The sequence below is a fragment of the Magnusiomyces paraingens genome (assembly GCF_902498895.1).
Source record: "Magnusiomyces paraingens strain CBS 517.90 genome assembly, contig: contig3, whole genome shotgun sequence".
In the NCBI taxonomy this organism is placed as follows: domain Eukaryota; kingdom Fungi; phylum Ascomycota; class Dipodascomycetes; order Dipodascales; family Dipodascaceae; genus Magnusiomyces; species Magnusiomyces paraingens.
Window position 1 is genome coordinate 140,001 of NW_022474069.1, and position 12,552 is coordinate 152,552.

The following is a 12,552-nucleotide window of genomic DNA, read 5'->3' on the forward strand; positions in this document are numbered from 1 at the left end:
GGATGGTTTCAGAGAGCTTTTAAGGAAACTACTTGTTCGGTGTTGTAGAGGTTTTGTTGGACTTGCAGTAGCGCTAGCATTAGCACTATCAGTTGAGCTACTGACAATACTGCTGGGGCTTCTATTTCCTATAGTCGAATCACTAGACATTGCAAGATGGAAGTTTTTATCCACAAGATCATTTCCAGACACAATGCTATTGTTTCGAGTACTGGTGGCAAACGCACTTGGGGGGCTATTGTTTGAGAGATGAGTTTCAGTCTCAGTTTCAGAGAAGACAGTTGTGATATCTCGTGGGAAATCTGACAAAATATGAGGCCAGACATCTGAGCCTCTATTTTTTAATGAAGGTGACGAAAGTACACTGGAGTTACTTGTAGGAGAAGACATTGCAGTGTCTTCTGATGACCCGAGAGAAGGAGGGGATGAAGGGACAGACAAAAGTGTTGAATAAGAGGAGGATGAGGATGAGAGGGAGGAACTATCGAATCCATTTTTAGAATTGTAGTCGGATAAAAATGGAGAAAAAGATTGTTGTTGTTGTTGCTGTTGTTGAGGGTTTAATCCAATATCGAAAGGCAGTTGGCTATTATTAGATAATAATACTCCTTGTTGAGATGGGAAATTACTGTCAAAGCTTGTTGAAGGATAATTCATCAAACTTTTAGTGTTTTGAGTTGCACTGATACCAGCAGTACTTATACAATTATTATTATTATTATTATTATTATTATTATTATTATTATTATTATTATTATTATTATTATTATTATTATTATTATTATTATTATTATTATTGCCTTGAGGCCAAACACTATTATGGTTATTATTATTAATATTATTATTATTATCAGCGCTGTTTTCCAAAAAGGGATTTTTAACTTCTTTGGCGACATTAATAACCACATCAAATTGGCTGGCTTCCTCAAGGGTTGGCTCGGAGTAAAGATAGATATTGGGATGACAGACAACAATTGGACCAGAGGGGTAGCTTGAATAAGAAGGTTCCAAATCGCTGGGATCACCTAATGGGATGGTATTAACAATGACATATTTTTCTTCTGTGGCTGTTGTTGTAGAAGAGGGGAAAAATGTAGATGGCGAAGCGACCGTATCATGTTTGTAGTCTTGGTAGTGTGATATCGGATACGAAAGATATGGTTTCTTTTTAATTTGAGACTCCAATTTCCCTGAAGCCTCATCAGCTGTTTCAGTTCCGACAGTGGGATAAATGTGATTTGTTTTAATATGTAAAGGTGTTGTTAGGCTGGAAGACTGCTGTTGGGGGATCGATATAAAGAGAGGTTGTTGTGGTTGTTTTCGAGTGATTGAAGGAGGAGATGCAGAAGAAAGCAATGGAGATGATGTTTGTGAAGAGCTAAATGATAAGGGAGAAGAAGAAGATGATGATGATGAAGAAGAAGAAGAATAGAGTGAAGAAGAGTGGGATGAAGAGACAGATGATGATGAGGATGCAGATGAAACAATCCCATGCTTATTATTATTATGGTTTAAATGGCCTAATGGACTAGCATAGTACCCAGACACGCTAGCAGAGGGGTGTGCAGTTTCAGAGTCTGACTTGGGTAAAAAAGGGCTTGAAAAGTCATTACCACCACAACTGTGAGAGTTTAAAACAGGTTGTATTGATGGAGTAAATTGAAAAGGTTTTGAAGATTTGGGACGTTGTTGATGATGAGAGCTGTTATGAATAGGGAGAGGGGAAGAAGAAGTATGAAGATGAGAATGAGAATGAGGAGGGTTTGTAAAGGAAAAGGAAGGAGCCACAGCAGTTTTTGGGCTAGCCATTGCAACTACAGAGAGCTGAGAAAATGATGGCACATTGAGTGAGAGGTTTTTTGCATTTCGAGGACGTTTCATATTTTTTGTGTGAGGAGGAAGCTGGAGAAGCCTTGATGGTGGAGGTGGAGGTGGAGGTGGAGCGTCCATAGTGCGTGTTGTAGATTTTTTTTTTTTTTTGAGTTTTATTTAGGGCCAGGAAGAAGCTTTTTTGCAAAAATAAAAATAAAATTGGTAGTAGTAGTTGTAGTAGTTGTAGTAGTAGTAGTAGTAGTAAGTAAGTAAATGGTGGAAAAAACTGTATCTAAGAGGAATAATGAAAATTTAAGATAAAATAGAGAGAGAAAGAAAGAAAGAAAGATAGAGAAAAAAAGAGAGAAAGAAAGGGATTGGATATATTTATATATATTTATATTAGAGTAAGAATATTAAAAAAAAAAAAAAAAAAAATTCAGATTTAACGAGAAGGAGAAAATAATTTTGTTTTTTTTTTTATTATATATATATATATTGATATATATATATATAAAATCCCATACTGGGTTATTATTATTATTACTATTATTAAATATATATATATATATATTTATATTACGTAATTTAATTATGCACGACCAGCTATTTTAAGTAACTGCTTGTTTCATAAAAGCTCTTCCTGAGACTTGTAATTGTAACAAAAAAAAAAAAAAAAAAAAAAAAGAAAAAAAAAATTATTTAAAAACCAGCCCAGCCCAAACCCAGCCAAGTACAACTAAAAAATAAAAAATAAAAAAAAATTACCGAAAAGGCCAGCAAAGTTTTTTTTTTTTTTTTTTTTTTCTCAAACCTCCAATTTAAACACACACAAAAAACATTTTTAATAAATTATCATCACCAACATCACCTCCACCACTACAAATTCATTAAAAAAACATACACACACATACACAATAATTTCTTAACTTAGGGCATTTCAGTAAATAGTTTTGGAAATTCTCTCTTTTTTTTTTTTTAAATGGAAATTTTTTTTCTAATTTTTTTCTAATTTTTTTCTAATTTTTTTTATCATTTATATTTATACTTTTTTTTTCTTTAATTTTACTTTACTTTTTATTCAGGATGATGTCATGTAATTATATGTTCATAATTCACACATTCCATATGATGACGATTTTTTTTTTTTTTTTTTCATTTGTCACAAATGTAAGAAACATGTAGACCTAAAGTTATTAGACTTATATATATATATATATAAATATATATACTAAACTAATGTACTTTAGCTCATATATATCTTTTTCAAAATTGTTTCCTAATAATTACAATGAATTTCATTTTCTTTTCTTTTTCCTTCCCCTTTATTTTATTTTTTTTTATCCTTTTTGGAAATTCTTTCTTTTATTTCTTATTCGTCACAAAAATGATTTTATATATATATTTAACTCAGTATCAAACTTGTTACCGTCAAAATCTCTTCTAAGACATAAGTCCCAACCACTTAACCCTGCTGATCTTCTTAATATATATTTTATATATTATTTAAAAATTAAAAATTAAAAAATTAAAAGATTAAAAAATAAAAAAATAAAAAAATAAAAAAATAAAAAAATAAAAAAAAATTTAAGCATGATGTATTTTCCGGTTACTGTCATCTATCGGCTGCCCATCGTCTCTCTCTTTGTTTGTCTCATGTTCCACATCCTTTACTACCCTTTTCAACTTCCTTTTTTGCAACCACTCCAGCCTTTCCCGTCTTCTCCCCTTCTTCCTCTTCTTTTTCTTCTTCCTCATTGGTCTCTAGCTCTGTTTGACTTTCTTTTGGGGGTCGGGCGTCTTTAAGTACAATGTCTCGTAGTAGTAACACCTTTTTGTTTGTTTCATTCTCCAACACCCCTTCAATTATACTTCCATCGTCACCACAGGAAATCTTTTTGTCCTTAATCTCACTTACCTTCATGATCTCACTAACATGTGAATTGATTCTGTCACTGATGTGATCATTGTTGTAACCATTATTATTGTTTTCATTATTAATCATTTCAGAACTTTTGGCTTTGCTGCTTTGCCTATCAATACTGGGATTGGCATCTACTTCACCTCCATTGTTACTGCTATTTCTGCTACTATTGCCATTGTTATTGTCATTGTTATTGTTATTGTTATTGTTATTGTTATTGTTATTGCTGCTGTTGCTGCTGCCGCTGTTACCACTGCCACTACCATTACCACTATCATTGCTGCTACTACTACTACTGCTGCTGATAATTCTTCTAACCCTTCGTTTCCCCTTACCTTCTCTTCTTCTTTTAATCTCATGAACTGAATATAGACTCCCAACTGAATAGTTGTTAATCCCACCATTGTTGTTGTTGTTATTATTGTGGCTAATACTACTCCCTTCGCTTTCTGAAATGTGCTTGCTCAAACTAAGCTTCCGTTCATATTCCTTCAACTGTAGATAAGCTAAACGAGACTTGTATTCGTAAAGTCTACACTCAGCCTCTGACTTTTTATACTGATTAATCAAAATGGCATCTTCTTTCTTTCTTCGCCGTTTCCGTTGCTGAAGTTCCTCTTGCTCATCCTCAACCTCTTCTTGAGTCTGAGGTCGCTGCTGAAATGATTGTAGTACTTTGTTGTTGTTGTCGTTATCTCCGCTAGGTGATACCAAAAAACTTGCTTGCATGCTGCTACTCGTATTAACCAACCCCCCACTCAAACTATTAACATTTGAATGTGCAAGTAACTCTGCCTTGAGTCGTTCGGTTTCATACTCTAATCGAGTCACCTTGACCCGTAACCGGTCTCTTTCAATCCTCAAATACTCCATCTCAACTTTTTCACGAGACCCTCCCCCACTCCCTCCTATTTTCAAATCATGGCTTTTTAATGAAGGTAGCATAAAATATTCAGAGTTCTGAACAGTTTGTACATGTTTTTGATGCTGTATTTTCAATTGTGACTGTTGTTGTTGTAACATATGTGTAGAAGCATTGTTGATTGCTCTTTCTTTTTCTTTTTCTTCTTCAACCGTCAACTCTTTTTGCAAATTCTCAGATTCAGAAAATTTATTGTTGACCAAATCTTCACCAGTATCAGAAATATTATTACTACTGTGACTGATACTACTAATACTGCTATTGCTACTAATACTATTGCGTCTTTTCAGGAATCCATAGCTACGGTCATAGATATTACCATTATTGCCATCGCCATTATCAACCCTTGTTCCAAATGGACTAGAACTCCGCTTATAGCTAGTAGTTAAAACTGTAGAAGATTTATCACCCGCCCCAATTGTAGAATCGTTACTTAATTGCTTAGGCATGTGTTCTGAATCACCTGTTAAAGTTCTGAATTGCTTTTTTTCAGAAAACCTTTTAGTATCAACAGCTGTTTTGCCTTCCTGTAAAGTTTCAAGCTGTAAATTCCCACTGCTGGTACGTTCTTTGTTTTTATTCTTAGTGTTGAGACTCCAGTCAGAAAACTCTGCTGCTGACTCTGCATCAGTAGAATTACCCTTTTGAAGCTCATCTTCATGGTATTTGCTCCCATCTTCATTTTGTTGAAATTGCCCATCATGATGGTATCCCATTTTCAATCTTTCTGCTTCATTGGTAACAACATCTCTATTAGAAGAATCTAAGTCAAAATTAGATTCATCATTTTCCGGGTATCTTGAATGTTTCTTAAGCTGTGGTTCAAAATACTTTGTTAAAGATGGAACCCTACTGTTTGCATCTGCTGTATTATTATTATTATTATTAAGCGACAAACCAGTAGTTGAAATTACGGGTTCATAAGTGTGTTGTAGTGAATTCAAATTATTTAAAGACTCAGAAGGTTCTGTACTAAATAATCGAGAAGGAGAAGGAGAAGGGGCAGTTGAAGTTGGATTTGAATGACCAGTACCCTTTTCTATAAAAAACAATCATGTTAGCTTAAAGATTAACCAAATCAATGATAAACTCTTGAGCATAAATATATAAGCAAAAGTTTAAAGGTTTTGAAAAGAAAACCAGTTTTAAAGTTTTTTTTATTTTATTTTATTTAAAAAAAAAAAAAAAAAAACATAGCAAAATAGATGCATCATGAAAAGAATGATGATGATGACTCATGTCATTTCTTTTAGTTAAAGAAGAAAAAAATGACATCAAAATAAAAAAAAGGTGTAATATTTAAACTTACCTTCATATTTCAAAATCATCTCTTCAATAAGAAAAAAGTCTGGAAAATCATTTCGAATTTCGGCTATAATTTTAGTATTAGTATTAGAAAGTCTCTTAATCATAAAGTTGTTGTTTTTTTTTAAAAAAAATAAAAATAAAAAAAACATGATCTTCTATCCAATAACCCTATTTACCCTTTGTTAAAGGAATGTGTTTGCTAGGAATATGAAAGCGCTCATCATTTGAAACAAAAATCACTTTAAACTTACACTCATGTCTCTCGGTATCATCTGCCCAACGGCCCTTGATTTTTCTGTATTTGGCTTTAAGGTTGTTTATCTTGTGACGGATGTTTTCCGGTGTTATTAAAGGATTGTCGTTGTATAACGCACGTTTAATCCGGTGAGCATGAGAAACACTCGCTTTCCCCCATACTTGTGGTAAATAATCCCTGGTCCAACTCATTAATTCTCTGTTTTCTGTAGTCGTCCAAACATAGTTTGTAGGATTACGTTTCCCCTTGCGCTGGAATTGGTTTCGATCGATTTCTCCACCCAAGCTTGAAATATATGTTGCATATGGCTGTTGCGGCCCCAAATTTCCTTGCCTAGTATTTAAATCATCTGAAACCCTTGATGTTTGTAACTGAAATTGATATGGTTGTGCCGGCATAAGTGATTGACTTTGAGACTGTACTACTGACTGGGCTAGCTGTGCTGGCGGTGCTTGTTGTAGTGACTGCGCTGACTGTGCAAGCTGCTGCTTGAGAAAGCTCGGACCACCAATTGGAGGTAAAGATGTATTTTGATGTTGTTGTGATTGACTTTTGGATATACTAAATGGTGTTGGAAGTTGATAAAATGGCTGTTGGGCTTGGCGAGAAGAAGGTTGCTGGATATTAGGGTCATAACGATGTACAATATTATAAGAAATGTGTCCAGCAGGTTCAGTTTTAGAAACACCTGATGGCCCGTAAACAGAAGAAGGTGCATTTCCAGAAGGATAAGTCTGTACTGGACTTAATGGAGATGTTAAAGAAGATGGATATCTTTGATATGTAGAAGACGATGACCCATGTACCGAATGGTCCATCTGTCTATGTGTACTGCCTCCTGGTTGTGATTGCTCTGCTGGAGCAACAGACAATGACGATAAAACAGGCTTTGGAAAACTTTGAGATTTGATCAACGACGGGGACCTTGATAATAATGCTGGCGGAGGTAAATATGAATGTGATTGAGTATAATGGGGTCCTTTAGTAGGCTTTTGTAAATCTTGATTGGCCAATTCAGATGGATATGGTAAAGGAGCATGTGTTTTTGGAGATGGCTGGTGATTTGACAAGTACATAGAAGCTTGTGGATCTCTAGAATCATTGGAATTAAATGGTGATGAAGAATTAGGATGAGGATTAGGATGAGGATGGGGATGAGGATGAGGGTGAGGAAAAGAAGAGTGTACCGGTATTGAGTTAGAGTCATTATTGGAATTATAAAAAGTAGGTGCTCCAGAAGTAGTCATAGGCTCCTTTGAAACAGAATCCGCTAACGAAGAGCTTGGAGATTTGCTTTTTCTTATTAGAGGATACATGGCTCCTAAATTATGAATTTAGACCTTCATAGATTCATAGATAATAGCTAGAACCCCCTTTCAAACTCTTTGGAAAGAAAGATGACGTTTTTTAAGAAAAACAAAATTAGAAATACTTTCAAAATTATAAATTTTTGATTTTTAAAGGAAAAAAAAATTACCTTGACATAATATTTAAGTATGCATTTTGTTAGACAATTTGGTCAATTATTAACAAAGGAGTGTGGTTGGAAAAAGCAAAAAAAAATTATCAAATCCTGAGTTTTACGCTTTTTATAAAAAAAAAAAAAAGAGAATTTAAAACAAAACACCTACACCAGAATTTTTTTTTTTTTAAATAAAAACAAAAAATAATAGATACCATTTAAATTTCTTTTTCCCCACTGTGCCTATATAACGTTCTTTTACAGCATTTCCTGTATGTTGTCAAGATACGTCTTGATTCTCGCCTAGATTTTTTTATAGAAAACATTTCTCATTGCTTTTCAAATTTTATTTTGTTTTTTATTTTCACTTTGATTTTCAAATATAAACCCTTGTCTTTATTTTTTTTTTTTCATTTTTGCACATTTATTATTTTCAACGGATTAAAACTCCCGAAAAATAGTTTAGAGCTTACATTTCGTATCAATTAAAATAAAAATAATAATATTCTCTATTAAGAAAACAGACCATAATTTCATGGTTTTGGTACGTTAAAAATTGCCTTGCAAATTTTAGGATTTTTTTACATGACCAAAGCTTGTACCGTTCATGAAAATCCACCATAAAATGGCAGACTTCAACCATATCACCACATAAATCTCTCTCTCTCTCTTTCTTTTAACTCTTTTTTTACTCTCTACATTTCAATATATACTTTGTGACATATATTGTCAAATATACTTTGTTGGCAATTGAATTGAGGCATCAAATGGGACACTTTTGTACACATTTTCTTCATTAAACTTTAGAAATAAATCATGTTACATTATTCTATAGCTTTTAGATTGCTTTCAATTTGTTTTAAATTTTCAACTTTAAAGCTCTAAAGTATTTGGTATAGAAATCTAATAAATCAAAGACTGTTTATTGAAAGTAATTTTTTTTTCAAAAAAAAAAAGAACTTTCTTTGGAATGTTATGATAAGTCTGGATTTTTAAAGGGGTAGAAAAAAAAAAGCTCGTTGTCAATTTCTGCATAGAAGCTTTATTGTTTTACACAACAAAAGTAACTTCCGTCTCATTGAACATGGAAGTTACTTTTGTTGTCAAATAGAAAAAGATTATGAAAACAAATACACTATATTAGAAAGCTTAGAAAAGTTTTAATACTGTGCAGGATTGAGTTGGGATATTTGCAGTGAATTGAAAGACCAAATTGGTGGAATTGTTTAAATTGCTGAAACCAAGTCTGCTGAACATAAATACCTAGACTATTGTTTGCACTGTTTGCTATTTTTTTAGTTAAATCAACTATTGAAAAGGTTTATGTATTTCTTTCAATTGAAAAGTTTTAAATCCTTATAATTTTTCTTTTTTTGAGTCCAATCGTTTTAATATTTGGCATGTCATATGTATCATCCAAGTCTTCATCATCATCATCATCATCATCATCATCATCATCATCATCATCATCATCCGGTGCCTTAAAGGTACTTTTGAATGTAACAAACCTATTGATTTTGCTAATCAGCATAGTAAATTTCAAAGCATCATGTATCAACTTTTCTTCGCAATTTCTGTTTTTACTAATTCTACTTATTCTTTTAAGAATTTTTTTTTTCCTTTCATTCAATCAAAAACAAAATTCTTTTATTTAAATTTTTACATTGGTGAGTTTTTGGATTCCCTATGTTACTGCTACACAAGCTTTTACCCACCTAAAATTTTTAGAAATGATTTGTTTGCTAATAAAATAGATTTTTGAACTATATTTTTTCGTATTTTATGATGCTACATTAGGTTTGTGCCTTCAGCTTAGTTTAATATTAAATTTAAATTTAAATTTGACTTTGACTTTTTCGGTATGAATGCATTTTTTGGGAAATAGAAATTACAGAAAGTCGGACCTATTAAGTCATAAAATTAATCAATCTGATTAAATTGTGAGCGTCAGATCTTATAGGAAACTTTCAATCAACTGATGGTCTTCCTTTCCATTAATCACTATTCCAGAATTTCCTTGTCTGATAATAGGACTACTCTATATTATTTGAAATTTTTTTTATTATTTGTCATAAAGAATTCACTTTATAATAAAATAAAAAAAAAAATGCAAAATAATATTTAAAAGTTCTTGAATAAACTTTGTTATGTTTCGGTTGGTGTGGTAAAAACAAACATTTCTGTAGGAAAAGACTAAATATTTCATCAGGAATATATTATCAGCTTGGTACCTTTAAATAAGGAAGTTTTTCATATCTAATTAATTGACTCTAATGTAAACTGGATATTTCAAAATAAAGATCGCTCGTGCCTTTGCATATTTTTGAGCTTTGACCTTTGACCGTTGGCCAAGCAGCATCATAATGAATAAAATCTTTGATTAGGAAATTATTTTAATGTTTTAGATAACTAGGTAACTTACAAATTTGTTGAATTATAAGTATGAATGTGGCTGTTCTTGTTATCTGGTTTATTTTGTCGTATGATTGTTTGCAACAAGCATATGATTACCTTTGTTCATAAAGTCATGTGTAATGTTTGTTCTTTAAAATGAGATTTGATGTGACTAAATTGGGATTCGAATAACAGATCCGGCTATCATGATGAAAGCTCATATAAGGCAATCTCAACTCTTATTGGTAAGTAAAGGATTATTTTCATTAATTGAAATTTTCTTTAGCCAAATAAGAAAAACATTTTCATTAAAAAGTCGTTTGTCTTTAATTCCTTTTCTCTATTCCATATTTCTTCTTAAAGAAACATGCTATTTTTATTGTATTGTTATATGGTATATTGGTGATCCCTTTTTAAAACGAAATTAAAATAAAATAAAAAAATGTTTAGTAAGTTATAAAAAAAAAACATGAGCAAAAAAAAAAAAAATTTAATATTTTGATGCAATATAATCAATACATGGTTTTTTGACTGTTTCTTTTGCTTGTTTGTTTATTTGTTTTAATAACACTTCTCTTTTTATTTATCGTATATAAACAAAAATTTTAATCGTTTAAGTAAAGTAACTAAATATACTTATTTTAGGCACAATTCTCAATTTTGAAAATGTACATACCTTATTTGAGAATTAGCTTGGAGAAATAAAACAATAAAATCATAGTGGTTTTGTTTTGAAATACAACTGTTCATTGTTTTTTTTTGATGAAAAAATTGGGCGGCTATTAAATAATATTAGATTGTTGCCATGCTAATTGATAAAGCAAAAAAGGCATTTTAAAAGGATCCTGTAAACAAATAAATTTAACTTTTTTCCGGCAGAAAACAAGCGAGTTTTTTTTTCAATAATCACTGAAAAAACTGGCTAAAGGTAAATCAATGGATATGTGTATATATACTAAATAAATATAAGCTTAATAAATGCTATATTTGCATAGTGGCATACTTTTAAGTAAAGATTAATAACTCTTAAAATAAATCTCATATTTTTTTTATAATTAGAAAAAGATAGAAATTAGTCAATTGGCATATCGAAGGTTTGAAAAGCTAACTACAAAATTAGAAATTTTGCTTAGTCTTAAATTGAATGCAAACAATTAATCTTTAAAATTTTTTCCCCATTCTCAAAAAAAGAAATGGAATGAAAGAAGGAAATTCATTTGATCATTCATGTCTAAAAAACCAAATGCATGTTACACTAAAATATTATGTTTTGAAAGTTTCTTTGAGTCCTGATGCTCTGAGCACTAAAAAATTCAATTTTTTTTATTCAAAACTAAATTTAAAAATCAAATGAGTTTATGAATAAATCACTAATGTAAGTAAAAATAGATTTTTCAAAATTTTTATTTCTATTTTACAAAGAAAAAGCAAAGTTAACTAATATCTAATTATAATTGTAAATTGATCTAAGTTCATGTTTAAAACAAAAGAAAGAAAAATGATAGGTATAAGTGCTCAGCACTAAATTTACTAAACATTGGTGATTTAAAAGGATTATTTTATATTCACTTTGATCAAACCCAATTGGCCTTGATTTAGAAGAAAATATTTTTTCTCTTAATATTCAAGCAAAAGCATTGATTAAAATTGGATTGAACAGGTTGGATTTAAGATGATTTTTTTTTAGCATCTTAGCGTGATATCATTAAATTAACACGTGTAATCTTATCTTATCGAATGATCTCAAAGTGTTTAGTTTATGCACTATTAAAAAGTCAACCTTGGATACCCGAGGACACTTAGTATATTAAATACTAAAATAAAGGAAAATAACGTATTTTTGTTTTCACTATAAAAATTACGATATTTATTTTATGCATACTTTATGATAATAGACAAAAATGGTTAAATCAAAGAAATTATTTTTATGTATATATGTTATTGTTATTTTTTTTTTCTCATTCAGTTCTTGAGAGATAAAATTAAATTTTCACAATCTTTAATAGTTAGTGTAGTCTCTCATTCTGTGATATAAAATCAATTTTAACCTCGAATTTAAACAGGATCTTTATTTTATCGTGTTTAGATAGATAAGAACTTTTTTTTAAACCTAAATATTTTTTTGGGAATATTTTTTCCGATAAAGAACTTTTTTTTAAAAAAAAGTTGATGGCAACGATGATCTAAAGGGAAAATATTAATGATTTAGAAAAAAAAAAAAAAAATTAAAAAAAGGCTACTTTTAACGAGGTTTAAAGATGATGGAAGTTCAGTGATTCTATGCAGAGATCACCCCCCATTGCGAAACTGCTTTCGTTTTTTCATTTACGTTTAAAACACAAATCATTCACTAAAGAAAAATTAAAAATTAAAAATTAAAAATTAAAAATTAAAAATTAAAAAAATCCCCCAAACAAAGATATTGAAACTGCTAGTGGAGAACAACAATTTTTAATTTACTGTTTCTTTGGCAT

The 12,552-nt window shown here is 30.8% G+C and overlaps 2 protein-coding genes across 2 annotated transcripts in view; both read right to left on the bottom strand.

The window, feature by feature from the left end:
• The window catches only part of SAPINGB_P003359 (uncharacterized protein), a gene marked incomplete at both ends in the record, with an annotated part of 2,691 nt that extends 741 nt beyond the window's left edge, over window positions 1–1,950 (bottom strand). Inside the window, one exon of the mRNA XM_031998077.1 lies at window positions 1–1,950. This exon is cut by the window's left edge and continues 741 nt beyond it. Coding sequence (XP_031853968.1) covers window positions 1–1,950 — 1,950 coding nt within the window.
• Window positions 1,951–3,466: 1,516 nt separating this feature from the next.
• On the bottom strand, window positions 3,467–7,538 carry SAPINGB_P003360 (uncharacterized protein; the record flags this gene model as incomplete). The annotated part of the gene is made up of 3 exons (XM_031998078.1): window positions 3,467–5,697; window positions 5,968–6,030; window positions 6,218–7,538. 3 exons carry the CDS (start codon window positions 7,536–7,538, stop codon window positions 3,467–3,469), a joined length of 3,615 nt encoding a protein of 1,204 aa, XP_031853969.1.
• Window positions 7,539–12,552: the final 5,014 nt, after the last annotated feature.